Here is a 25,838-nt window from a genome sequence, read left to right as displayed (position 1 = left end):
GGCCCACTGAGACACAGTTGTAGTGTGGGTGCTGCCCTCTGGGGGAAGCAACTGGAGACAGAAGAGACCCTGAAGGCTGGTTACTGGAGATGATGGGGCCTTAAAGGACAGTGCTGGTGAGTGCGTGGGTGTTGTGGGAAAGGTGTCAAGATATTTTGTTACTTCAGGGAAAGTATGAATGTTAGTGGGCATTCTCATGTGGTTACAAGTGTTCTCCCAGCTGGCATAAAGTTAAACAGGAACTCAACTTTACAGACTTCTGCCAAAGTCCCCAGGTTCCTTGTGAGGGGAAAATTCTCATCCAGAATAATGTATTAAAAAAACAACAACTCAGGTCATAAATGACAGGAACCTTCTATCTTGTAACTCTTTTTTCTTAAAGCAGCTTAGGAACAAGTAGCTTGCTGTAAGCTTTTCCTGTGTAAGGCTGATCCCCTGAGAGGCAAGAATAAGTTAAAATCTAGAAAGTCTTATCAGCTAGCACAGCAAGTGTAAGAGGTTGAACAGAAGCCCTGTATTTTATGAATCTAGATATTCTTGGTGTCCAGTGCTTCTTTTGATTTGTGCTCGTTTATTGTGGCAGTATCTTAAAGCTTCCTGCCTGTTACTGTCTTAAGTTAAACTAATCAGGCACAGACTATGGTAAAACTTCCTTTTTTTATTGAAAAACATGGGTGGGAGTAAAGACATTATTTACACAAGGTCCTGACTGCAACCCAACTTGGGAACACATGACCAGCAGTATGAGGAAAGGAGGTGGGTCTAAAACATAATTATGAAGGCTAACAAACTGTTTGAGTACCGCTCCCTGATGAACGTGGACCTTCAGATAAGATCAGCAACTGAAAAGAGACAGAATAAGAAAATATAAGTATGCACCGAGTGGGCTGAAAGCAACAGCCCAGCAGTAAAATGTGCCCAGATTTTCCCAGATTTTTTCCCAGATTCTCTAGAGGGAGGCAAGGGGGTGTAGTTGGGAATGAGGGACATGGCAAAACAAAGCCTCTGTCCCTTCTTCCAGCTGCAGCACACCAGCTCCCCAGCAGAGAAGGGTGGCAGCAGCCTCCCTGGGGCAGGCCCACGCTCACCGTTCATGGGCATCTCGTCGATCTGGGTGGAGTAGTACTGCTCGATGTCCCGCAGGATGCGGATGTCGTCGTTCTTCACAAAGTTGATAGCTACACCTTTTCGCCCGTATCTGCCCGAGCGGCCAATTCTGTGGAGGTGGAAGGAAAGAGAGACTGGAGCCACTGTGGGGAAGAGTAGCCCAGCTGCATTCCCTGATGTGAACACCAGGCTTACCTGTGTATGTAGAGTTCTCTGTTGTTGGGCAAGTCGTAGTTAATGATCAGGGACACCTGAGGCACATCCAGGCCTCTAGCCCAAACATCTGTTGAGATAAGGACTCGGCTGCAAAGAGAAGGGGACAATTACTGCTGTTCCACCCCTCTGAAGGTGTGTGTGTGAGGTGAGTTGTCTTTCCAGCATTGGGCCTCCCCTATCCTCCCCACAGCACAATGGCACCGTCCACAAGCCTGTTGTCCCATGCAGAATTGCCAGCCTACAGGGGAGAGACAGATAGTGCAGAGCCAGCTTCCTATCTTTCTTCCCTGATTTATTTTAAATGCAGCAACTCCCAGCCTGTTCTCTTTTGCTGAAGAGGTAAATTCTATGCCTACAAATAGGAGCATTCCTCCTTGGAGGGTGATGATCTCCCACCTCTGAGATACCATAAGAAGATGGATGGGAATCAGAGTTCTTCTGATTTTAAGCTAGACCAGGAACAAGGCCTTGAGAGAGAGAGAGAGGTTTTAAAGGAACTAGTCTTAGAAGCCTATGAGACAGTAGAAGAAATCCTGACCCGAGGTAGTGGCAATGTAAATACTGTTTAAGGAATTTACCTTGCACCAGATCTGAACTCTTTCATGATGGACTCTCTCTCCTTCTGCGGCATGTCCCCATGCATGGATGAAACTGTGAAGTTGGCTTCTCTCATCTTCTCCGTGAGCCAGTCGACCTGTGGGTACAGCCAAGCAGCCTGGCTTAGTTATTTGCTCCTGGCAGCCAAATACATGAGCTGGGCTTGGAGAATGTTTGACCACTGTTAAGTGTTTAAGTTGGTAACGATTGAGACGCTTCAACAAGCATTATGGAGCTAAAGGAAGTAAATAGTCCTTACAGAGCATCAGCTGCATGACAGGGTTCCATGAACTCCCAAAGGAAAGGAATTAAGAACGTTTATTCAAAAAGGGTGGTTTTGGTTTAGGGATTACAATTATAATAAGCGTACTTTTACCCAATCAGTTCTACTAATCCAAAAAGGCAGCTCCAACTACATCAGGTCTGCCTGTAACCTGCTGTTTATGTTAGGCACATCCTAAAGACATGTTTAACCTCTGATCTTACCAAACAATTCCCAACACGGGAAACAACTAGGCCTTGTAGCTGGGTTTGTCCCAGTGTTCTCCTCGGAGTCCTTCTCTCAGAAGAGACTCTCTTTGTGAGTGAAATAACATATGCACCATGTCCATCTGGTGGCTACTGTACCTTTCTCTTGGTGTTACAGAAGATGACAGCCTGGGTGATGGTGAGCGTGTCGTAGAGATCGCACAAGGTGTCAAACTTCCATTCCTCCCTCTCCACAGCCACGAAAAACTGCTTGATTCCTTCAAGGGTCAACTCATCACTGTAGGGAAGAAGAGGAGCTGTAACACACCACAAGTAGGTGAATACAGCCAATGCAGGTAGAAGGGGTGGCTGTGGTTCAGCAGAGCTCAGATCTCTGCTCTGCGTGTAGCGGGTTGCACCAAAGTCCACGCTATTCTACAAAGTCCCTAGAGAAGTCTGCTCTAAGAAAGGCCTCAAACATTACCTGTGCAACAGAGACTTGAACTTGGGCAGTGTCTCTGCTTTAGACAGCTTCCAAGGGAAACACTTCTGTTGTCATTGTTTTTACATTCAAACATCTTAGCAAAAGAGACTGAAGAAAGGTAACCGGGCTAATGGAAGAGACCAGATGAGGGAGGCCCTCCCAGCCAGGCTGCCTACTTACTCCTCTTGATTCCTGGTGAGTTCCAGTGCATAACGAAAGGTCTGTGGCATCTGGATTAGTCAGCTTTAGGCTTTCCAGCCATGCTATATAATAACAAATTAATGGAAGATGCCTCTGGAGGAGCGCAGGAATCAAGGAGGCCTGAGAGGTGGATTTCCAGAACAGGCTGCTGCTCAACCTTACCCCCCGGCTCCTCCACACAGACCAAACAATTGGATGAAGATTAAGTCAGATATTTCTGCTGCTGCTTGAAAGTGGGACATGAGGATGTCTGCAAATACCTAGTCAAACTGCACTGGTGAGAAGGAACAGCTGTCTTTCTCACGTTCCAAGAAAACTCACCGTTTGACCAAGATGCGAATGGGGTCGGTCATGAATTTGTTGGTCATCTCCAGAATTTCATGAGGCAAAGTGGCACTGATCAGAACCACCTGCGTAGCTGGAGGCAAATATCTGTACACATCATAAATCTGTTCCTTAAAACCTGCAAAAGCAAATCAAGTAGCACAGGCCACTTAGCATCTCTTTCTCCTGAATATCCTCTTTTTTCCCAGTTTGAGCTGGAATTCAGCACTGGGCCTGTGCTATGAGAACAGCGAATGAAGTGGTAACTCTCAGCCAGCATCACCCCTCACTCACCTCTCCCGTTCTCCCCACACCCACCCAGACATGGCTGCGTTGCGCAGTACAGCACAAAAAGCAGCACTCAAGAGTTTGTAACTACTGAAAAGGACAGGACAACTGAATTAGACAAAGCACATTAATTAGCTTGTTACAGCCTGTAATATAACTATTTGCCTAGCTTTGGCAAAACCATTTAAGAAGCAGAACTAACAACTGGGACATAATGGAATCTCAGAGAGCTGAGTAGAAAGAAGTGCTTTACCTTTATTGAGCATTTCGTCTGCTTCATCCAAAACCAGCATTTTGATGGCTCGAGTCCTTAAACTTCGACGCCGAATCATATCTGTAAGATTTCACTTTGTAATGCGAAAAGGCTGTGAAAGCGAGCGAGCCTACACTGCTCCCAGCCTGTCAGTGCCTTTTGCTGGAGGAAGGACAGGCACTTCCCCTGCTGCCAACAGAAGCTGGTGTTTGGTGATGGAAAAAAGCGCACCCAAGGGCCCCCGTACGCCCTGCAACCAGGGGCATGTCTCTGCCACTCAGTTAAAGGAGCACGGATCGTAGGGAAGCTCTCAGAACCTGACCTGTGGGAAGCTATTTGGTAACTGCACGCAGGCAAACCACTCTCCCACAGCAACTGCAGCTGGATGTGAGACATGCAAAGTGCTACCTGAACTTTGCGTCAACAGTGGGCAAATCTGCCTCCTGCTTGAAGAAGTTGCATGGCTTCGTGTAAGTCCTTAATACTGTCATAAAAAAGTATCTGCTCTAAAGTCTGCTGTTTGAAGCCAACAGTTTGGCAGCCACCAAATTGTTTTTTGCCTTTTTTTCCTTGCACTTCTGGAGACTAGCTCTGTTCTCCCAGTGACAGGTATTCACATAAAGTGTTGCCTGTTTCTCAGAGATCCAGAAGATGGGAGCTTGAAGGCTAACACTATCCCTGTGGTAATCACCATTAACAGTAAATATAAAAATCTTTATGTTGTGAAACTACAAAGTACAATCATGTGTACACCTGCTTTAAGGAAGAGCTAGAGGTGGCCAGCACACAGAAAATATGGGTCTAGTTCTGACATTCAAACAGCCCCAGCTCCTCTCTCCTCTAAGACTTTGAACTATTTCCTGGGACTGCAGTATCTTCCTTGTTAAAAATTACTTGGTAGCATGAAAAAGAGGAGTAAAGAACCAATTTAACAATGAAATGCAAAATATAAACAGAGAAAATCTCAATATTCTCCCCACTGATTTATCGAATTTCAGATATTACTCCAGTAAATTCACACCTTGTTGTAATTCAGCACGCTTGAAATTAATGGTGTCACAATAAATGCGATCCTCATGCTATCTTAAATCTAAGCACACAAGATCTGCACAATGTTCCCATGGCTCCAATTGTCTGAACCCAGAGGGATGCAGTCTCGCCGAGCTCCTTACCGAACACCCGGCCTGGAGTGCCAGCCACAACGTGCTGCCCGTAATCCAGCTTTCGAATGTCTTCCCCCACGTTGGTGCCTCCAATGCAGGCGTGACACTGGACGTTCATGTAGTCTCCCAGAGCAAGAAGACCCTGTTTTGACACAAAAGAGCGGATTAAGCAACCGAGCTCTCACAAAATGTCTTATCTGTGAAGAGCTGTAGGTCTGCATGGCCATACGGTATTTTTTTAAGAAGATATAAGCTCAATAAAAATAGACTTTTTTTTAGTTGTTACCCAAGCCTCCTCAATGGCAGGCTTTCAAACACTGAGGATTCAGTCTCCAGGGATTGTAACTGCTTTAAAAAAGTACTGTCCTTAGAAATTCAGGTAGGAACGTGTAAAACCTTAGACAACATGGCCATGGAACCAAGAATGGATATAATGCAGGTGGGAAAAATAGCCCTGTGTCAGAATTTCTTATTCCTTTCAGGAAAACACGTAAACACTTCCAGAAAGAAAAAGCAGAAGCTGCACTTCTAGCTCTGCTGGGAGACAGCTGGGAAATCGGCAGCAGGCCTTGCAAGTGCTTTACAGATGGTGGTTCAGATGCTCCTACCTTCTGAATCTGTACAGCCAGCTCCCGAGTTGGTGCTAAGATCAGGGCCTGGGTCTCACGAACCTGACAAGAACAGGCAATGGTGGCAGTTAGTCACGTGGCAGATAGCATCCAAGCAGAACATTCAACAGATCTTATGAAACGTCACATTTGAAGGATTAATCGCAACGTTCTGTGCTACAGCCTAGTGTTTGCAACCGTCAGTGCAGCTAGAAAGCTGCTCCCACACCGTAACAGCCTCTTAGATTAAGTTGCTTTTGACAAGTCCGTTTTTGTGTGGTTCTTCATTTGACAGCTTGCTTTTTTACCTGATTTCTGAAAATAGTTATAGAAGTGTGTATTCGTCTTACAGAAGACTAGAAAGAAATTTAGATGACCAAAATTTCCTATTTCCAGTTCAGATAAAAACCTTGCATTGCACAAAAACAATGTTTTGAAGTATTGGATTTGAAAATTACCGTGAGTACTTTACAGAAACAAAGCAAAAAGCTGACCTTTTCATTCAGAACATGCAGCATTTATTTTCACAACCCCAGGCAGTGACAGGTAGATGGCAATCAAGGCTTTACTTAAAGGAGTAACAGCCCACAGAAAATCATTTTACTCATCTACACGCTCGAGTGGATATTTCAAAAACAATTAGATGGACGTGGTACCCCCGAGTAGGGCACAAGTAAACGTGTCAGTCACAAGGCTGCATCTGATTTTGTGCAATGTATGCAGGTGTTCAGATGGGTCGATGATGCTGTTAGGACTGCTGAGGGCAAATCTGCCTGCTAAGAGATTAACTTAGCCCTCTAATGACAAAAATAACACTGTATGAATGAGGTCAGCTATTAAAACCAACTTTGTAAGATTTTTTTCTGACTGTATTTTGTCAAGGTGGGTTTAACAGCTAAACTGATGAAATCTTCAGTCAGAATTTTGCCTCAGTTTCACTGCCCATAATTAAGAGCTCAACGTAAAGCTTCATTTGTTCACTCTAACAAAGAGGCTTTTATGACGATGGATGAATCTATTGATTAAAAAACAACTAACAAACTTTCAGCACGTGCTGTGAAGTTACCTGTATATCCAAGCACTGCAGAACGGAGATGGAGAACGTTGCTGTTTTTCCTGTTCCGGACTGTGACCTGAGAAACAGATATTTGGTGAACGCTCTCCATTTCTAGATCATCAACACAGGCACTTTCAATATATTCCAGTTCTCTGCGTAAACAACTGCCATTCATTTGTTGAAAACAAGTGAATATTGCCAACGGCCTATCCCACAAAGCTTTGTTATGATCACAGCGTGGTTTGCAGACACGCAGCTTTAAAGACCGTAGTATCAGGGACAAAGCACTGTCTGTTGCAGGGTCCCTGGCTCTGGCATGGTTACTCTTTTACCAGATCAGTACTTCAGCTTTCTGCAATCTGTCTTGGAAGATTTTTATTTTTTTAAAGGAAATTTTAGATCAAATAATCCAACAGTGGCTTGAGTTGGTCGGGACATTGAAGATTATCTGGTTCCAACCCCCCTGCCATGGGCAGGGACACCTCCCACCAAACAAGGTTGCCCAAAATTCCATCCAGGCTGGCCTCGAACACCTCCAGGGGTGGGGCATCCAGAGCTGCTCTGGTGAGGTGTTGCTGTGCCTCAGCACCCTCACAGTGAAGAATTTCTTCCTAACATCCAATCTAAACCTATCCTCTTTTAGTTTAAAGCCATTTCCCCTTGTCCTATCACTCCACTCCCTGACAAAGCATCCCTCCCAACTTTCCCATAGCCCCGTTTAGGTACTGGAAGACCGCTGTAAGGGGTTTCCCTGGGATCAGTTAAGCCAACACAACCCAGAAGGCTGCCAATTCCCACTAGCGACCCGGAAACGTTTTTTCCCAACGGGAATCACATCCTTTTTGGCCACCAGAAAGAACCACCAGCTTTCCCCCTGCATATCCATCCCCTCGGCGGGCACTCCTCCGGCCCTGCAGACAACGAACAGCCCCGTACTGTGCGATCACGTCCCGGCCCTTGATGATCTGCTTGATGGCTCGCTGCTGGATGGCCGACGGCTTCTCAAACCCTGCGGGAACAGCCGTTAAGTGCGCGTGCTCACGGCCCCACCACACGCACACAAACACCCCCACGTTCCCCCCCCGCCCCGTCCCCCCCCCCCCCCCCCCCCTCTCCCCCTTCCCCTCCCCTTTCCCCCTTCCCCTCCCCCCTCACCGTAGGCGTAGATGCCCCGCAGCAGGTCCTCCCGCAGCCCCATGGTGTCGAAGGTGGGCGTCACGTCCACCTCCTCGCTCGTCTCGAACTCCACCTTGGTCATGTCCTCCTCCTTCATCAGCCGCTTCCTCGCCGAGCCGCTGCCGCCGCCGGAGCCCGCCGAGCCCGACATGGCCGCGGCCTCTCCTGCCGCCGCCGCCTCACACGAGAGACCAGGCCGCTGCGCGCAGTGCGCATGCGCAGAGGCGGGGTTGAGGGAGCCAGAGGGGGGAACGCGCATGCGCGGTGAGGGAAGTGAGGGCGGGTGGTGGTGTGGCAGGGAGGTGGATGCTGCTCCTCGGTCTCCGCTCCCGTCGGACATTTTCTGCCCTCCCCCGCATCTTTTTTTTGTCCTTTTTCCGCCAGGATTGGGCGCCGATCCGTCTGGTGAGCGGTGGTAGGGCGCGAGGGAGCGGGGGGAAGCCGTGTCAGGGGAGGTTTTGAAATCGTGTTCTGTTTGTGGTGTAAAAAAGGACAATAATGGGGGTGTTGGCGTTTAAAGGGGGTGCTTCACCCTCCTGTGCCTCTTCTCCCACCCTCGTTTTTTAGGAAATTGGAGGCTCCAAGGCAGCACAGGTGGCCCATCCCCATGACACGCCAGCATCGAGGCTGTTGGTGCTCTGTGGGCTGAAGGAAGGCAGGAAGGTTCCATCCGTCAGGGATCCCACCGGTCGCCTTCACCTGCAGCTCCCCCCAGGTGCTTCCCCGTAGCCCTGGATCTGTAAGTCGCGCCCAGTTCCTTGCACAGGGCGCTTCGTTCCTGTTTCGCATCCGTACAACGTCTCACGGACACAGATCCAGCCATCGCACCCAGAAGGGTTTCTCTGTTTCCCCACAAAATACAGCGCTAAAGAACGGGTCCTGCTGAGAGCAGTTCAGGCCGAGACGTTTCGTTTCACAAGGGAGTGATCTGACAGATGTTAGCTGAGGGTGGAGATTTGGGGAGTTTTCCATGAGTTGGTCGTTTTCTGGGGGATGGTCTGGACTTCACCCGCTGCGTGGTGACTGAATGGCCCCCTTGGAGCTGCTTGGGTAGGAGCACACCCTGCGCAGGTGGAGTGGGGCAGTAATGCTGAACAACAGAGCTCTTAACTCTGGTGTTTCCACAGGGGGGAGAGGGATGCATATCCCAGCAGAACTGAAAAGTCACCCCAGTGCTAACATTGGCTTCAGAAGCTCTGACATCTCTGTGCCACTTGTGACTGAGGTTGTCACCCTTGTAGCACATGGAGTTATTTTTCATCCATACTTTCCCTATTTGATGTAATATACTTTTTCTTCTTAGTGCTTTTAATCCCAAGGTTCGACAGTACAGTTGCAAATGCTTTTGAAGTAGCTGCTTTAATGCGCTAAGGTGGAAGAGGAAAGGCTGTCTCCAAAGCTGGAATGAAATTGTTGCTCTTGGAGATGTTACTAGCCCTGTTTTGGCTTTCTGGCTATCAGGTTCTGCTCTTCAAGTCAACGTGGCTGAATCTCACCCTTGAGTCAGGGAGGGCCAAGCTGACCTCAGCCCAGTTTTAACTTCTAGGCCAAACAAAATGTTGTCTGGCAGTCCCTGTCTGACAGTTTTCAAAAGACCATTGCATGCTTCCAACTTGCTCCTTGCCGCCTTAGAGGTGGCTCATAACATCTCCCTCCTGGCAGCTTTTTTTTTTTTTTTTTTTTTTTTTAGAACTTTCACCAATATTGATGGGGTCCCTGGAGCTTCAGTATTGAAAGCCATCAGTTTTTCTCTGCCTTTTTTGTCCCACTGACTTTCCTGTGTTGCTTTTTTACCTGGCATCACAGGAGAGTGAGCATCCTTCCTGCCAAGCTGTGTGAGCCCACATCTCTCCAGCATCATCATCAGCACTAGATTCACCAAACCTGAATTTGTCATTTCTGTCTTATCCCTGAAAGAACTTCAAGGAGATCCTCAAGGTCCCTGGCACTGGCTTTTCTGGTGGTGGCAAGTGAAGTGGGCCACCAGGCCTTCCAGCAAGCATCCATCTGGGGTGGAAGAAGCGCTTGCAAGCAGGTTTGTGATGAGGGGCTGGCTTTGGTCACCCCAGGGCTGGGAAAAGTCTGCAGTGGATATGATTGAAACTTGTTTGTGATATGGTGTGGCGTATGTCTTAGACAGGAGGGCAATGAGCTGGTGTAATAGTGAAAGTGTTGGAAGCGGGGAGAACAACTCCAGTCTGTATGTTTCTTTCAGAGGCCAAGCAGCAGCCCAGAGGAGCAGGGGAGCCTGGCAGAGGGGCCTGCGGCCTTGGGCAGCGCACTCATGGTCCCCAGGAGTGGGCTTCAGCATGCGGCCGTCACCTCCTACGCATACAAACTCCAGTGCCTCAGGTAAGGAAGGCTGCTGTGAGGAGGGCTCTTGTGTGAGGTGTGTGGGGTGTCTCTGAATGCGTCGCTCGCTGTGCCTGCAGGATCCAGGTGAAGCAGATCTGCAGGGAGAGGGACAAGGCAAGGCTGGATTTGGAGAAAGCGGAGAGACGCTGCCTGCAGCTTGGCAGGGAGTTGGATGAGCAGTACGTCGCCCTCGAGCACAGCCAGAGCAAGCTCAAGTAGGAGGGGCTCTTTTGTTTGGGCAGGGAAGATGTGGGTGCCCACAGTCTCTTCCTCCTGTCCCAGTTTTCCTTTCTGAATACTTCACTTGCTTGGCTGTTGTATCAGCGGCAGATAAGTCCCTGAAGACCCCTTATGCTATGTGTGTGTCATTTATGGTTCCAACATCCCTCCCCAAACATGTTCTCGTCTTCTGCTTTTTGTGGGGTGAGTGGGGATGCCTGGACCTCGTGGTAATCTGTGAATGTGCTTCTGTCATGTTGCTTTTCTGTTCCAGGGATGTTCAAACTGAAATGGAGGCAAAGGAGCTGCTTTTGCAGCAGGCAGTCAACCATCAAGCAAAGCTGGAGGCTGATACGCAGTTCCTCCAGGGCAAAGAGGCCAGCCTGCATGGAAGACTGAACCTCATGATGAAGGTAAGTAAAACTACCCTGGAATAAATGTCCTCACTCTAGAGCAGGAGGCAAAGTAGAGATGGAGATTAAGACAGATAGTTTGTCGTGCTTCTGGTGGGAATGGCATGAGTTTTGTGGAGAAAAAATAATCAGGCACATACATCCCATTGAATTAAAATACAGAGCTTGTTCCCTTACCGTAACATTATTGAAGCCTCATGTTTTCTGTTGGCAATGGTTTGGCCCGTAGTAGCACCTGAACAGCTGCTGGCTAAGGCTAAAATTGTGCTGGGGACCATGACAGGAACAGAGACAAACGTGTCCCTGTGCTTGGGATGTTCCCAGTGCAGTTCAACATACTCATACAGACAGAGATAACTCAAGACTTGACACTTGTTGGCTGCGAGGAAAGCCGTAGGTTTGTGAAGCAAAGGCAGAGACAAGCCTACAGGGCCGTCTAGCTATTATTCTGCAAAACCTACTCCCGCATCTGTCCTTTGGAGAGACGAGCCAAACCCCAGCACACATGGCGTGTATCAGCACCGTGCTGTCCAAAGCAGGGTCTCCTGCGAGCTGTGCTGTGTTCAGCCTGCTGATGTGTCAGTGTTTTACAGCTCCATGTTGCGGGCCCATGACTGATAAACCCATTCTGTGATGTGAGCACCCACAACATCAAGAGAATCTTCTCCCTTCTGTCTGCAGGAAAACACACAGCTGCAAAACAAGGTCACGGAGATGACTGAGAAACTGGTGGCCTCTGAGAAGCTGGTGCTGGAGCTGCAGAAAGAGCTCAACCTCGTTGTGAAGGACAAGGTAGCCTTTCTTTCTCTACTGTGGTTAAGTAGGATCTTTTTAGGAACTCGTCAAAAGATTGACCCTTTCCTTTGAAATTTTGTATACTACAGCTCAGTTGTGGGTTCCCCTCTCCCCTTGAATTCATTTTGCACATTAATGACAGCCTGGAAAGAAAAGAGTACTGGCTTTTAATGTACGCCTTACAAGGTCTAAAAGAAAAAGAAGGAAGAAAGTTTGCAAGTGTAGAAAATGAGACGAAGCTGAATTTTTCAATTGAGAAATTCACAGTTGGGTTTGAAGTAGATAAAAGCTTTGTTTTTCACAAGTATTGAAGTAAAGGGTTAGTTGTTAGTTAGAATTAGTAGTAAAAGGTTCCACTGCAGTGAGGAACCTGATGAAATGGATTTGGGGAAAAAAATGAGTCTGTGCTCTCAGGAGCCAGTTTGGGGAAGTCAGCCTGCCTGCAGTTTGGTATCTCTGACATGAAGAAAGATGCTTTTTCCCCTTCCTTCTGTATTTGACCCATCCCACGGGTTTCAGTAGGAACCCTTCTGAATCTAAAGGTTTAGCACCGTCACTCCAATGATTTCTTGTAGAGCTTTTGGCTCTCCATTTGTAGAGATGCTACTTTCCTTGATGAGAAGTGTTCCCTTGTGCTTGTGTAGCTGGAGCAGGTGGAGCCCCGCAGCCCAGAGCTCCTGACCCAGAGCGAGCGCTTTGCGGAGATTGTGCTGGAATACGAACGGCAGTGCCAGGTACGAGTGGGCAGCTCTCCGGCAGAGCTGCTGTGGAAGTACAGCTGCCATCTGCACGTCTGTGGGGCTGGGGCAGAGGAGTGGGGCAGCTCTGATCAGAGTGTGGAGGCAGGGTGTCCCTCTCGCCTTGCTCAGCACCTTTTGGCAGGAGGCACGATACAGCCGTGCCCCTGGTAAAGAAGGCTGATGCCTTGCCCCACAGCTTGTGATGCTCTGTGGATTGGTTTCCCTGCTGGGGCACTGGGAGAGGGGAGTGGGGATGGGCTGTGAGTTCCCACTTTTCTATAGCCATGGGCTGTTTTGTCTGGGGACTGTGTAGCTCCAGACCACTCTGTGCTCTGCTGCAAGGCGTTTCCTCTTGAATACAGGGAGCAGGCTGTGCTCCTCTGAAGGCATGCTGGCAGCTAAATTCTTTTTTTGTTTTTCCCCTTCCTCTTTCTGCTCCCCACTTCACAACCCCTGCACAATTCCTTGCTGCTGGACTCTGCTAGAGAGTCAAGGTGAGCCTGTCCAGGTACCTGGTGTGTGCGTGGTTCTGGCATCGGTGTTGTGCTCCTTGCACCTCCTGCATGGCGCTGTGCCCAGAGCTTTTGGCACTCTGGGATGTGAGCACAGCCTTCTGCATGTTGTGAGTTGCTGGGTGCTCTCTGCGTTGGCTCCTGAGCGTGCAGAGTCCAGCTCTTACTGCGTTGTCCTTGCTTCCAAGCGCTATGTGTGACTGGGGACCGCCACCAAGCAGAGATGGTGCCTTATCAAGTCACTGCAGCAGGGGCTGAGACCTGTGCATTTGCAGCAAAGCCCCGTGATGGATTCAGCAGACAGCCCCTCCTGGAGCTGTAATTAAAGGCAGACACGCTGGAGCACTATCAAACGCAGCAGTGCTCCAGGTGGCACTAGAGGGTTGGAGATGCTTGGTGCTGGAATTGTTCCTGCAGCTGAGCTGCCCCAGGGTGGTTCATGCAGGTGCTGCTGGATGGAGATGAAGCCTTTGGGCTTCATCTGCCCATGTGAAAGCACCCACTTGGGTCTCTCCTTTCCCTTTGGTGAATGCTGGCAGCCTTCTTCCTCCTCCTCCTCTGTCTGCTCTTGTTTAGAATGGAGGTTAAGCAAACTGGCTCTGCTTTTATCTAGATCTACTTGGTTATTTATTTTTAAATCGGGATCCGTGGAAGTCCCTCAGTCTCTTGCAGCCCATCAGTTTTCTGGATGGGGCAGCACATGGGATATAATTTGACGCCCACCCAAAGTGGATGGTGCAGAGGGAAGCAGGATCCCTCGCATGCTGTTACTTCAAGCAGGTGCCCAGCTCCAGATATCCACGTGGAAGTGGCTCATTGCACAGCGTGGTGTTCAGCTCTGGGACTCATTGCTGTGGGGCAGTATTGGCACTGAGACTGGATATAGGCCAGCACAGGAATTGGAGAACTCTCTGCCCTAAGCAGGCGGTGGGACCTCCCCCATGCCGTGCTTCTCATGAGATCAGCACCCCCTCACCTCATTTTGTTCCTGCTGCAACCAGGAAACATTCCCTTGTGGGCCCTGCGTTGGCTTTCATTTCTTCTCTGGCTCTTCCAAAATCTCTCATCTCTGCCCATTTGGAGAGGAAGAAAATCCTCCTGCCTCATTCTCTGACCATGGTGACAAGGAAGTGGCTCTGCCCTTCAGGCTGTGAGAGATCCTGAGTGCTCCCAGCTGCTGGGAGCTGTGGCCTTTTGGCCACTCGCAGCCTTGGAAAGCTTCACAGTTGTACCATAACCAGTCTCTGCCTCAGGTGCTGTGGGACCAGAACGGCGTGCTGCGGAGGGAGCTGGAAGCGCTGCGTCTTCAGCTGCAGCAGGACAGCAGGGCCGAGAGAGGGCTGCCCGCTGCAGGTAAAACGCAGGAGGGTTTGTTGCCTTTCCATCTTGACAAGAGATGTTTCCTGGTGGCGGGACTTTCACGGGAGCGTGGAGTGGTTGGTTATGCCAGAGCTGCTGCTACTCCTGTCTTTGGCACTGGGCAGCCGTGGGAGGAAAGAAGGGAGCGATGGATGGTGAAGAAGGAGAGGGGTGGAGGGAAGGAGGCTCTCCCAACACGCGAGCTGGTGATGGTGCCTTGTGGACTAGGCAGCTGGGTGTGAAGAGGCAGATTTTCACTGTGGAGGATGGTGAGGAGGTAATATAGTAAAGGGGAAATTAACGGGGGGTTGGGAGGTTCAGGTTGAGCATTAGGAAAAAGCTTCTTGTGCAGAGGGGTGATGCAGCCCTCGTGGGACTGGGACTGGTTGCCACATTGAAGGGGGACCTGTGTCATTTGGGGATGTTGCGATTTGTCTGGATGAAGTTGCAGCCATCCTGATCTAGCTTTGGTGATAGTCCTTCTCTGAGCAGGAGGTTGGACTAGAGCCAGAGGTCCAGACCCCAGCACTTCCCAGGGTCTGTGGCCATCCCAAGTCTCAAGCCCAGGGGCAGTGGATCCTGTCCTCATAGGGCTTCTCTCTCCCAGTGTGCCTCTCTCCTGGCCCTCTGGTCCCCAATTCTGTGTGCACAGAGACATCGCTCACAGCGGAGCAGCTCCAAGAGCAGCTGCAGGACCTGAAGGTGCAGCTGGAAACCAAGGTGAGAGCTCTGGGAGCAGACGTCTGACTTCTCAGCACAACTGCTCGATGAGTGGAGGGGGGGCACCTGTCTTCCCCTGCCCATTTCAGCTGGTAGGAGGATGTCGAGCCCTGGCAAAGGCTCTGTGGATGTCTCCTCTGTCACCTTGCATCCAGCTGGGAGCTGTGGAAGCAGCAGCTCCTCACTGCCACCTCTTGGGCAAAGAACTGCTCTGCAGGGTGGAGGAAGGACGGAGGAGTTGCAAATGATGATGCCCCCGCCTCTCCCTTCCCTCCAGGGTCCCAGTGCTGCAAACAAGGAGAAAGGGGAGCAGTGCTGGCTGCTGGGGAGGCTGGGACCTGCTGATATCTGCTTGTTAGAGGCTGCTGTATGAGGCTGGTTATCGTGCGAAGTTCAGCAGGGACCAGGAACCACTAGATCTGTCTGAGTTAGAGCTATTGGATGGGGGGGGGGGACTCTCAGGAGGATGATGCTATTACCCCAGATTTTGTCTCTCTCCAACAGGTAAACTACTATGAGAAGGAAATTGAATTAATGAGGAAAAACTTTGAAAGAGAGAAGAAGGGCAGCAAAAAAAGCTTCAAGGCTGAGATGAGCAAGGTGGAAGGCCAGAAAAGAGACCTGGAAGAAAAGGTTGCAAAGTACGAGGCTGTAATTGATGGTCTGAAAGCACAAAAGTGTGTGCAGAGCCTGGAGCTGGAGGAGGAGCTTGAGATGGAGCAGGCCAGGGTAGGAACACAGCTCCCTAAAGATGTACACCATCCAAGGCAGCAGCTGCACCAGGAAGGAGAAGAACTGAGGATGCAGTGCAGGGACAGAGAGGGCCTGAGGTCTGGTATTGTTCTTTTTTTTCATCAGTGTTTTCTTATGATCTTTCTCTTTCTTTGTTCTTTAGCAAACTTGCCTCTACTTCCTAAATCATTGCCATCTGCTGTCTTAAAAGCAGCAAAAAATGGCTTAATTTTCTTTATTTGGCCAAAGTAGATTGGCTTGCACAAGAGTAAGGTAGTTGCTGAGTGGATAATCATCTTCCTTTCTGTGCTTCTGGTTCTGATTCTGCAGCCTCCCCAGGGGACAGAATGGGTTCGTGGAGGAGACTGCAGAGGAATTGGACAGGAATGCTCATGCCTGTCCCCTCTTGCTTCTCAGCACACCCCGTGACTGCCCCTGACCTTTCCTCTTGCCCCATTTTCCTCACTGTCCCTTTGTATACTTCGTGGCCTCTTGTCAGGACCGGAATCTGCTTCGGCAGTATGCAAGAGGAGGATTTTGCTAGGTTGCCAACCCAGTTTTAGGGCAAGAGGAGCTGAGATATGGGGTAGGTATAGGAGAAGGGAAGTGACTCAACTAGGCTTTGTGGCAGAGCAGAGGACAAACCCCAATAACAGAAGCTGGAACCAAAGCTGAAGGCATTTGTCATGGAGAAGCAAAAGCTTGGTACACAAGGGGCTGTGTTTGGGAAGGAAGCAGAGAGCACAAAGTTAGGTTTGCCTTCACCCAGCAGGCACAGCAGTGTGTCAGAACATAGATGTGATCTGGAGGGCAAAAAGAGGAAGAAACTCTGGGAGACAGAGCAGCACAGGGGAAAATATGACAGTCAGAATGGAGCTGGAGAGGAACAGGCTGAAGCTGGAGCTGCTACAGCTTGAAAATGTCATGTACTAGCTGGAAAATGAACCCGAAGCTCAAGAGAGTGGCAGGTTTGAGTGCTAAGGCAGTTTGCACAACTAACCTCGTGCTGCTGCTGCTGCAAAAAGCAGATTCCATGTGTAACACAGGGCTGCTCAACAATGTGTTGGTCCAAGAGCCTCCAACAGCAGCTCTGTTCCGTCCTGGTGCTCTGACAGCAGCTTTGTTCTGTCTTGCTGTCCCCCACGTGTCCTTTCCTACCCGCAGGAGTGTGGTCGGAGAGCTGGGATGTGCTCACGTGGCTGTGGCTGGCTGTGCTCGTCTCCTCTGCCTTGCGCAGCTGGACGTGGGTGGTGGAGGTGCCAGAGGGAAAACAGCACGTGAATCCTGATGTGAAACCGATTCACAGAGCAGCTGCCGTGTGGAGCGTCCTGCCAAGCATCGGGCGGGAGCAAACGCCATGCAGCACACTCGTCTTCTCGCTTGGAGAAGGGAGTGAGAACTTCCCCACTCAGCTCCTCTGCCTCCCACACGCAGTGCCAAAACCTGCAGTGCTGCTGGGGCAGAGAGGCTGTTCTGTGCTCTCCCTCGAGGAATTGGGGTCCTGTGGGGGCCTGGAGGTTAGCAGCAGCTGTTGGATAGGGCTGTACAGCTTAACACAGGGCCAAGCTGCCTTCCAGCAGGTGCCAGCATTTGTGGCCTCAGGGGAGACTGGGGGTACCCATAGGAGTGGAAGGCAAATGGGTGGATAGCTAATGCTTGTAACAGGGACTGCCACTCAGGTGCATTTACTAGGTTTCTGCTGCCTCAGCCTGCCTTTTGATTACTCGTTTCCAGAAGCCAGAACTCTCACCTACTTTATTCCATGTGAAAGCTGCCAGTGCTGGGCCAGGCCTGGCCAAAGGCTCAGGCAGGGCAGAGGATGGGGTTCAGAGCTGGGTTTGGGGAAGGCACTGGGGACAGAGGTATGGTGAGGGAGGAGAGGGTGGGATCCTCAGTTACATGAACTTCTTGGTCGGTAGCCTGCTGCTGCCTTAGGAAGCAGTTGTTTTCCCTGAACTAGGCTGAGACCTCTGTTGGGGCAGAGGCACCTGATCCACTCCAGAGTCAGTTTAGGACCATGACTGTTTCGGCCTGGTTTTGCTTGGTTTTGAAGGCCAAGACTGGATGTGTGGCTCCCAGAAACGGGGGCCGTGTTTGTTGCTGTCTGACTTGAAGCTGATCATATCCATATCCTGATCATATCCTGATCATATCCTGACAGGAAACACGTGAGCAAGTTGGGCCGAGAGGAGGTACAAGAGCTGACTGAAATACCAGAGGTGATGGAGTTGGTAAGAAGCCATTAACACCGACTGACAGACTCTTGGCTGGAGGGTTTAGGAGGACAAAATCTGCATCTGCCTATGGAGGAGAATGGGAGTGCTTGCTTCAAACATCCAAACCTGCTGTTAGAACCAGCTTCTCAACTAGCGAAAAGATGTGTGGCAAAGGCCTGTGAAGGCCTTCACAGAAGAGAAAGGTCATATTTACTACAAAGCCTCTAGAGAGGTCTTTTTTACTTATTCCCCCAGAAACTTTGATCACTCCCAGTCTCAAACCCACGTACTCACAAGCCCTTGAACATGTGTGTGCAATCCTGGCCTGACCAGGATTGCGTGTGTGTAACATGGATGCGTGGTGTCTGCTGTCAAGTTCGTTCCGTTCCTGGGATTCCTTGTGACTCAGAACCGCAGACTGCTTTGTGGAAATATCTTTTGTACCCTGGTCAGACCATGGGACAGCGTTCTTGTTGCCTACATTTCCATTCGTGCTGCGTTCACACCAACCTTAATATTTCTGTTATGCATCTCTACGGTCAGACCCTAGTCCCCCTTGCTGCTTTTCCCGGGAGCCTCCTCCAGGGTTATCAGCTGCGTGGGCTTTCTTAACCATGCATGCTGTTCCTCAACAAGGCTGCTGGGATTTGGTCAGGCTGGGAAATGAGGGCACACGTCCTAGGTGTACGCGAGGTCCTGCAGTGTCAGCAGTGTTCTTGGTTAAGGACCCAGTGGGGACAGGTGAAGTCTCTGTTACCGCTCATCTCACTCTAAACCTCTGTGCGTTTCTTTTCCTGAATGTTTTCCAGAGTGAGAAGAGCAAAAGGGAGGCCTCTCAGCTGAACACCAAGCTGAGTCAGCTGAGCCGTGAGCTCCCCAAGCAAGAGGCCAGCCGCAGCGCCGGCCCTGCCACCACCCAGCTGCAGAGCCAGAGGCTGGTGGAAGCTGAGCAGCTGCAAGGAGCACAGATGGCCGTGAGGCCAGAGCACCACGGGCAGCATGCCATGTGTTGGACGGAGATGGAACTGCTTCGGCAGCAGCTCAGGGCCTCGCAGGAGAAGGTGGGTGCTGCTCGGTCAGTGACAGGGTGGCAGGCTGCTGAGAGGGCCCTGTGGTGTTGGTGTGGCCCTGCTCAGGGCCATGCTGGGCACCTTCCCCAGGTAGAAAGGACTGTCCTCTTCCTCTTTGGGGTAGATAAAGGACTCTCCCTCCTGCAACTCCCAGCAGTCTCCATCCCTGGCTTTGCAGGCTGCCTGGCAAGCACCTCTGCCATGGTCCTGCTGCTCTGCTGTGGGTGTGCTGAGGTGACAGCTGGGGTAGGGGCTGAGCGTGCTGCCTGACCTCTCTTCTCACCTGCAGCACACCCTGGGGCTGCCCCACTGCTGGCACAAAGCTGTAACCAGCTCTCTCTCCGCCTTTCTGTGTTGCAGCTTTTAGAAGCCAAAGCGAGCCTGAGCCTGGCCCAGACTCGGCATGCGTTGCAGCTGCAGCAGGCCAAGGCCCAGATGAACAACATGGTGCCAAAGAAACAGTTCGAGCAGCTGCAGGCCAGCTTGAGGGAGGAACAGTGCAGGGCTCAGCGGCTCCAGGAAAACCTCCATCGGCAGGCTGAGCAGGCACACAGGCAGCTGGCCAGGACACAGGTAAGCAGGGACTTGCAGGAGCTCAGTCAAGGGTGCCAGAGGAAGCACTGCCAGCCTGGAAGGTCGTTGGGGTCAGCAGAGGTTTGGGTGGAAGATGCAGCACATCAATATCCCCCATAGGTAATGCGCTTGATCTTCAGATTCAAGCTGCAGTTTTTAATCCTCATGAACCCAGTCACCAGCCTGTGCTTGAAGAGGAGCCTTCCCCACTCCAATCCACCTACCCCAGGCCAGATACCTTGCCCCTTAGTGGGGCAGAAGCCAGCCAGGGAGACACTGTGCTGGCTCAGGCCTGGGAAAGAGCACTTGAGCCCTCTACGTAGAGATGTAGATTGCACAGTGGGGTGGCTTTATCTGTAGGGCATTGCATCAACAAGGTGTTGGGGTTTTGCGTGTTCATCCTCTGTTTCAGGACACTGTGATTCAGTCAAACTGACCTGGGCACAGATGGAACAAATCATAACCTAAGGGATTAAAACCTGTGGACACAGAAACTGCATCCAGGGAAATTTAATTTTCTCTCTCCTTGGGTTTTTCTGGGCACAGCTGTGAGAAGGAAGACCATTGGCTTATTTTTTTTTATTTTTAATAGAAAACGTTGCTGGGAAAGCTGTGTCTTGTCTTAAAATAGGTTGGTGATGACCTAGGGAAGGTTGTGAGCTCTAGGCACTCCCCCACTGCTCTTGCATCCTGCTGATCCCCCATTCACACTTCATAGAATCATAGAATGGCTTGGGTTGGAAGGGACCTTAAAGATCATCCAGTTCCAACCTAGAAGAGAAGAGTGTGAAGATCTGTGTGGTCTGGGGATGCTGGGGGCCAGGTGGGTGCTGGGACAGCTTGACGTTAGGCTTCGTTGCCCGCTGCAGGAGGAACACGAGCGTCTGCTGCAGGCAGCCATGGAGCAGGCGGAGGGGCTGGAGCGTGAGCTGAGGAGCGCTGAGGCCATGCTGGCAGACAGGGCAGCTCACCTCAAGGACGCACAGGTGGGTGCAGGAAGGGCTGGTGCTGTGTGTCCCTGCTGGGCTGGGAGCCCTCTGAGGGCACACTGAGCCTTAAACCTTCCTTCCTGTCCTCGCTGCAGGCCCAGCTCTCCAGGAACAAACTGCTGATCGAAGACCTTCGTAAGGAGAACAGGGGGTTTGCAATGGCCCTGCAGGCGGCAGAGCTGAAGCAGAAAAGCACCGAGGAGAAGAACCAGGTGTTGGAGGAGCAGGCCTCGGCCCTGAAGCAGCTCATTGGAAAAATTACACCGGCATCTTTGAGTGTGTAGTGGGGTGCCTGCTGTGGCAGCCGTGCTGCTGGACCTGGCTGGGACTTAGCAGGTGTGGAAGGAGAGATCTGGCGGGGTTGGGAAATCAGCTTTGTCCTCCCTGATCTTGCCAGAATTTTCCCGGGTAGAAAGTAGAAAATTGAGAGACCAGAGTCCTTCAAGGAAATTGGTCCTGTGGTAGCTGGATTGTTCCTTTGCAGAGGGTTGCTGCTGGGGCTATCCTGTTACAGGTGGAAAGCCAGGGCAGGAGAGCTGCAGGTTCCTGCATCTGGCTCGCTCTGAGGAGGAAAGCTGCATCGTGGCACTAAAATGTGTGCAATACTAGCAGCAGCTCCTGCCATCCCCAGTCTGCTCTGAATTTCAGGAACCTCTTATAACTGATGCTGAACTCTTTTATTCCCTACAGTTACTCTTGGGCTCTAGGAGACGGAGCCTGAAGCTTCCTAAAGCCTGAGCCTAGGATCCAAACCAACATTGCCTCTGTGGTGAGCAGGCCAGGGGGGCTCCTCTTGATCTGAGCCTCCAAGGCTGGGGGTGGTGCTGGTGTTCCCTGTGCAGCACTGTGCTTCAGCAAGCCGTCCTTACCGTGCTTTGGCAAAGGAGACTAGAAGGCAGGGTAAGTGTGGTGCAGCATCTTGCTTCGTTAGTCTTCCCACACTAGCACTGAGTACTGCTCTTGCCAAAACAAACTGTCAAAAAGGCCACAAAGCCAACTCTCACATGAGCAAGTACCAGCTTTATTGATCTGCCTGGGGTGTTACCCTCTGCGTGGAGGAGGCATCATTGCCATTACATCCCTGCCTTGCTCTGCACAGGGCCGAGGGTGTTTAGGTGGGGGCTGTGAAAGGAGTCCTTGCTGCTGTGAAAGGAGTCCTGGGGCTCTGGGCTGTGGTGACTACTGCAGGAGAGAGACAAGCCTGACTGCATCAGGGTAGTAAGGCAGAGGCTGTGACTACCAGTAAGAAGGCTTAAATACCAGGTTGTTGTTGGCATAAGACCAAAAGGGGATAAATTGGCCATGAGCTAAAACTCAGCTATGGCCTGTAATTCCCAGTTGGGCAGGGCAGCCCCCTGCCATGGGACAGGGACAATGGCAGGAGAGGTCTGGAGGCTGACTGAGGCCTCTGGTCTAGGGGTGCTCTTTCTGCTGTGGTGGAGGACAACTGAGATTCATCTTGCTTTGCCTTGGGGGCAGCTGTGATTCTAGGAGCTCCCAGGGAAACTGGCAAGGAGGTAAGTCCATGCAGGGCAGCAGAACAAGACAGAGTTAGCTCAGGGACGTTCCTTGGCTGAGGCTGGGAAAGCAGTGCAAAAATGGCCTGAACACTTGATCCTCTACCTGCACTCTTCCTTTAGATTGGGTTTTGGGTTCTGTCAGAGATGGGGCAGCAGGCTAGGGAAACCTGTGATCTTGCACAGAGCTTATGTTTTAGAAATATTTTCTCAGCCACTACTCAAAACCGAGCAGTTCCACTATGAAAACTACAGGGAGAGCAGCTCTGCCATCTTACTGTTTTGTGCTTAAAATCCTTAAAACCTTCTGCTCCCTCGCCCACCCCTCCTGCAAACAGCCCCTAGGCCCTACCACACCAGGGTGCTGGGGAAGGTGACTCAGTAGAGAAAGAGGCAGTCAGCAGTGCTCATTCACTCAGCACCTTCAGAAAGTGCATTTATAGGCCTCTGGGAGACAAAGCTGTGTCTAGTCCTGGAAAGCTCTTTCAGCCTGACCTGACACGTGGAAGAGTTCAGAGACACTTAAATAACCAGTGAAGCATCACCCTGCAGGGACGAGATGGGTTGGACCAGAGATCCAGGTCAGAGAGTGTTTAATGAACAGAGCATTGACTCTTGAACTATGAAAACTGAAGGCTGAAGCAGTTATTTATTTTGCAGCTGTGGTATTCTCCCAGCTTCCACAGCCCAGCTGGTCAGTCTCTTTCTCCCGAAGGCACGGTGTGAACAAAGCTGCTCCAAGCCCAACAGCATTCACAGAACCTGCACGTAGCTGTGGGGCTTGGATACAACAGCAGGATTCCCAGGCTTGCTACATTACCAGCGTGCACCCTTTGGTCACGCAGCCATGGCCAATATGGCTTGCACACTTTATAAACTTGGGGTTGGTCTTCACGTCAGGCAGTAACAGCTGTTACACGGAGCTGCAGGGGGCTCCGTGCAGAGGTGCTGAGGTGGCTGAAGTCCTGCACGCACCAGGGTTCGCTCCCCATTATGCACAGGGCATCAGGCAAAGGCCGTCCCTCCCGTCCTGCACACTTACGACAGGATGTGCTCCAAGACTCCTTGTCTGATTAACTGCTCGCATTTCCAGCGGGGCAAAAAGTGCTGCACGGAAACACAGACAAGTTTTTCCCTGAAATCCAGGGGTGCCAGATCAGGCAGGGCTGAACCACAGTCCTGGGAGTGAAAGGGAAGGAAAAGAACAGGAAAGGGGTTAGGACTGCATGCTCTTGTTACAAGTACCTGGCTGTTCTTCTTCAACAGGACCGTGGTTCCATCTTCGATCTCAAATTCTCCGTAGTCCCTTAAACACCGCACCTGCGAAGGAGAAGGGCAGCAGTCTCTGGATCAAAAGACTTATCTTAGAAAATACCAGACAGTACTGCTGACTTAAAAACCATGCTCCAGAAGTCCAAGTATGGACACGTTCCTGCCCATCTGCTGGAGCCTCATATAGAGCCAACCTGGAAATGCAGAACCAGACTGATGCCGTGGCCTGGGGGCTCTACCTGATGTTCTCTTCCTGCCTTTGCCCAGAGCAAGAAGCACCAGTGAGCAGACACGGCCCTCCACTGACTAGAGGAAGACCAGCCCTGCAGAACAGCAGCAGCATTTCCAGGAGAACCTCCCCCCACGCACAGCAGGAAATGCCAGTCTGTTAACACTGAAACAGTCTTAAAGAGCAGGCTGATTGCCACCACACGTTCTTTCTAAGACAGTAAAAGAACAGAGCACTTCAGCTACTGACTGATCTAATTTTTCACGTGCTCTTGGATGGTTGCATCAACTGTGTAAGATTATTTATAGTCTCATCTACCAAAGTCCATTTAAAATAACAATAAACATCACCTCGTTAACAACCCATAACGTGGGAACAAGCTTTTTAATCAAAGAGTTTTTTGAAAGGAAGAGTTAAGTTTCTGCAAAATAAATACTTAAAAACTTTTTACTGTGGTTCAGACCCCTCACCACTACCACACCACTTCCCTGCAGACCGGTAATTTGTGTTTCAACATAATTTGAGCCCTCAGTAGGAGAGGAAATAAAACACTGGCAGGGAGAGTTTAAACAGGAAAGCTATAAGAGCTTGTGGAAGCTTTGGTGCTCTGGAAGGCTTTACTCAAAGAGCTTCCTAATGGGGAGGGAGGTAAAATTCTCTGAAAAAGAAGAGACAGCTGGGCAAAAAATGTTTGTTCACAGACAGAAATCGCCACTCTTTCCACTTACTTCGATGTACAGGCTTTTAGGAGGTTTTATGTCCTGCGTAAGGTCCAGCCCCTCCTCTCCTCCTACTGACCTCATGTAGGTAGCCAGGGACTTTTTGTACCGATTGAACCACTCCACCTGCAGACACCAACAGCAGTCCCTCAGGCAAAGCCACACAGCTCATGCTGAAAGACAGGTGCCTGATGAGAGAGATGCAGTTTGTTTGTGCTGTCAGACCTCTCTTCATGGCAGCCACTGGTGAAGGCAAGTTCTGGACAAAGAGCAATCTGGATTCAGGCTAGCACACATGCAGAGAACACCATTAGCAGCTCTGTGCTTCAGTCCAGAGAGAGAATTTGAGAACAGCATGTAGAGACCAGAGTTCTGCTGGCTGTGAGTGGGATCTAATGAAGGCCACCCGATCCTTTACGTTGCCAGGCATTACCTGCACTCATTGCACGTTCAAGATTGTACCCTTAGAACATGAAGAAACAGATTGACGTTTACAGAAAAACACAAGAAGTGTTTTATGGTTTTAGTAGGGAGGGGGGAAGGCCATCCATTTTTGACAGTACTAAAATAATCCACTGGGTAGAATAAGTGGAAGGAGGGGAACAGTGCAAGACGAGGCAGACTCACTTCCTCAGCAGACATGTGGAACTGGATGGCGTTCGGCAGGATGCTGCCGTACTCCCACCTGAGCGCTCGGATCCGCAGCAACCGGTCGTACCTGGGGCAAGAAACAAGGGGCACAACCAGCACCTTGGCGATACCCCGGTCTGCCTTCAGAGCAGAGGGCAAAGGCTGTGGTAAACCCCCCCCCCCCCCCCAGTCCCTTTAAAGGCTGGGATTTTGGGCCTCTTTGTTAATTAAAACTACTTAATTACAAAGCACAGGAGCAAGCGGTCTTCCTTTTGGTTTTTGGTGGTGCCAGCAGTAAACAGAGGCGGCCCCGTTGGCTGGACTGAAGAACCGCAAGCAGGTCGCTCTTTTTGGGGTCCCCAGCACCCCCCCCCCCCGTGTCCCCCAGGGCACTCACAGGTAGGCCACGATGCAGCGCTGGTTCCGCAGCAGGCAGCAGTGGCGAAACCGAATGAGGAAAATCAGGTCGGTCCGGCCCGACTTCGCTTCGGACCTGGGAGTAGAGCCGCGTTACACCTGGACGGGACGGGGCAGGACAGGATGGGACCCCCTGAACCCCCCCGCGGCACTCACACGTCCGCCTGGTTCCGCTCGTACAGCGTCCGCATCTCCTCCAGCGTCTGCCGCAGCTCCTCCGCCTGCGGCACGGGAGGCACGCGGTGAGGAAAAGCCCCAGGAGGGGCCCGTCCCGGCCTCGGTCCCCTCCCGGTCCCCCCCCGTCCCCGCTCACCCGGAACGGCGGCAGGTGCCCGCCCGCGGCGCGCTGCAGCTCCCGCACCAGCCCCACCGCCCGCTCCCCCGCCATGCTTCCGCGGCGCGCGCGCGGGAAAGCCGCG

The 25,838-nt window shown here is 51.0% G+C and overlaps 3 protein-coding genes across 5 annotated transcripts; 1 reads left to right on the top strand and 2 right to left on the bottom strand.

Moving 5' to 3' along the window:
- Nucleotides 1-638: 638 nt before the first annotated feature.
- EIF4A3 (eukaryotic translation initiation factor 4A3) lies at nt 639-8,216 on the bottom strand. The gene is made up of 12 exons (XM_035322927.1): nt 7,922-8,216; nt 7,703-7,775; nt 6,776-6,842; nt 5,710-5,772; nt 5,111-5,243; nt 3,939-4,019; nt 3,395-3,536; nt 2,548-2,686; nt 1,902-2,017; nt 1,303-1,410; nt 1,089-1,216; nt 639-842 (listed from the first exon to the last, which is right to left on the bottom strand). Exons 1-12 carry the CDS (start codon nt 8,199-8,201, stop codon nt 826-828), a joined length of 1,347 nt encoding a protein of 448 aa, XP_035178818.1. The 5' UTR covers nt 8,202-8,216; the 3' UTR covers nt 639-825.
- NINL (ninein like) lies at nt 8,209-23,567 on the top strand. 3 transcript variants are annotated; one of them, XM_035322925.1, is made up of 19 exons: nt 8,209-8,347; nt 8,510-8,657; nt 9,749-9,977; nt 10,158-10,294; nt 10,375-10,512; nt 10,791-10,929; nt 11,611-11,721; nt 12,369-12,458; nt 12,950-12,958; nt 14,230-14,329; nt 14,988-15,055; nt 15,560-15,696; nt 17,949-18,018; nt 18,813-19,064; nt 19,434-19,646; nt 20,516-20,632; nt 20,731-20,971; nt 21,326-21,535; nt 23,419-23,567. In XM_035322925.1, exons 4-17 carry the CDS (start codon nt 10,227-10,229, stop codon nt 20,917-20,919), a joined length of 1,701 nt encoding a protein of 566 aa, XP_035178816.1. In that variant the 5' UTR covers nt 8,209-8,347; nt 8,510-8,657; nt 9,749-9,977; nt 10,158-10,226; the 3' UTR covers nt 20,920-20,971; nt 21,326-21,535; nt 23,419-23,567. The 3 variants fall into 3 exon arrangements, with proteins under 3 accessions (XP_035178816.1, XP_035178814.1, XP_035178815.1); XM_035322923.1 differs by having other exon boundaries at nt 15,560-15,885; XM_035322924.1 differs by lacking the exon at nt 12,950-12,958 and having other exon boundaries at nt 15,560-15,885.
- Nucleotides 22,729-25,838, bottom strand: GINS1 (GINS complex subunit 1). The gene is made up of 7 exons (XM_035322928.1): nt 25,733-25,838; nt 25,576-25,640; nt 25,400-25,495; nt 25,000-25,090; nt 24,382-24,498; nt 23,398-23,472; nt 22,729-23,259 (listed from the first exon to the last, which is right to left on the bottom strand). The coding sequence occupies exons 1-7, from the start codon at nt 25,805-25,807 to the stop codon at nt 23,191-23,193; spliced, it is 588 nt and encodes a 195-aa protein (XP_035178819.1). The 5' UTR covers nt 25,808-25,838; the 3' UTR covers nt 22,729-23,190.

This window comes from Oxyura jamaicensis, chromosome 3, assembly GCF_011077185.1.
Source record: "Oxyura jamaicensis isolate SHBP4307 breed ruddy duck chromosome 3, BPBGC_Ojam_1.0, whole genome shotgun sequence".
NCBI lineage: Eukaryota > Metazoa > Chordata > Aves > Anseriformes > Anatidae > Oxyura > Oxyura jamaicensis.
Note: the sequence above shows the minus strand (reverse complement) of the source record. Positions and strands in the feature narration are given on the sequence as shown.

Excerpts from the sequence above, each read along its gene's own strand:
- EIF4A3 (XM_035322927.1), bottom strand. The coding sequence starts at position 8,201 with ATGCGCGTTCCCCCCTCTGGCTCCCTCAACCCCGCCTCTGCGCATGCG. Across the intron at positions 4,020-5,110 it reads CACTCCAGGCCGGGTGTTCG|ATATGATTCGGCGTCGAAGT; the intron begins GTAAGGAGCTCG and ends GAAATCTTACAG. Across the intron at positions 1,217-1,302 it reads AGAGAACTCTACATACACAG|AATTGGCCGCTCGGGCAGAT; the intron begins GTAAGCCTGGTG and ends CCACCTCCACAG.
- NINL (XM_035322923.1), top strand. The coding sequence starts at position 10,227 with ATGGTCCCCAGGAGTGGGCTTCAGCATGCGGCCGTCACCTCCTACGCA. Across the intron at positions 10,513-10,790 it reads CACAGCCAGAGCAAGCTCAA|GGATGTTCAAACTGAAATGG; the intron begins GTAGGAGGGGCT and ends TTTCTGTTCCAG. Across the intron at positions 14,330-14,987 it reads GAGAGGGCTGCCCGCTGCAG|AGACATCGCTCACAGCGGAG; the intron begins GTAAAACGCAGG and ends CTGTGTGCACAG.
- GINS1 (XM_035322928.1), bottom strand. The coding sequence starts at position 25,807 with ATGGCGGGGGAGCGGGCGGTGGGGCTGGTGCGGGAGCTGCAGCGCGCC. Across the intron at positions 24,499-24,999 it reads TCCACATGTCTGCTGAGGAA|GTGGAGTGGTTCAATCGGTA; the intron begins GTGAGTCTGCCT and ends TGGTGTCTGCAG. Across the intron at positions 23,473-24,381 it reads CTAAAAGCCTGTACATCGAA|GTGCGGTGTTTAAGGGACTA; the intron begins GTAAGTGGAAAG and ends TCTCCTTCGCAG.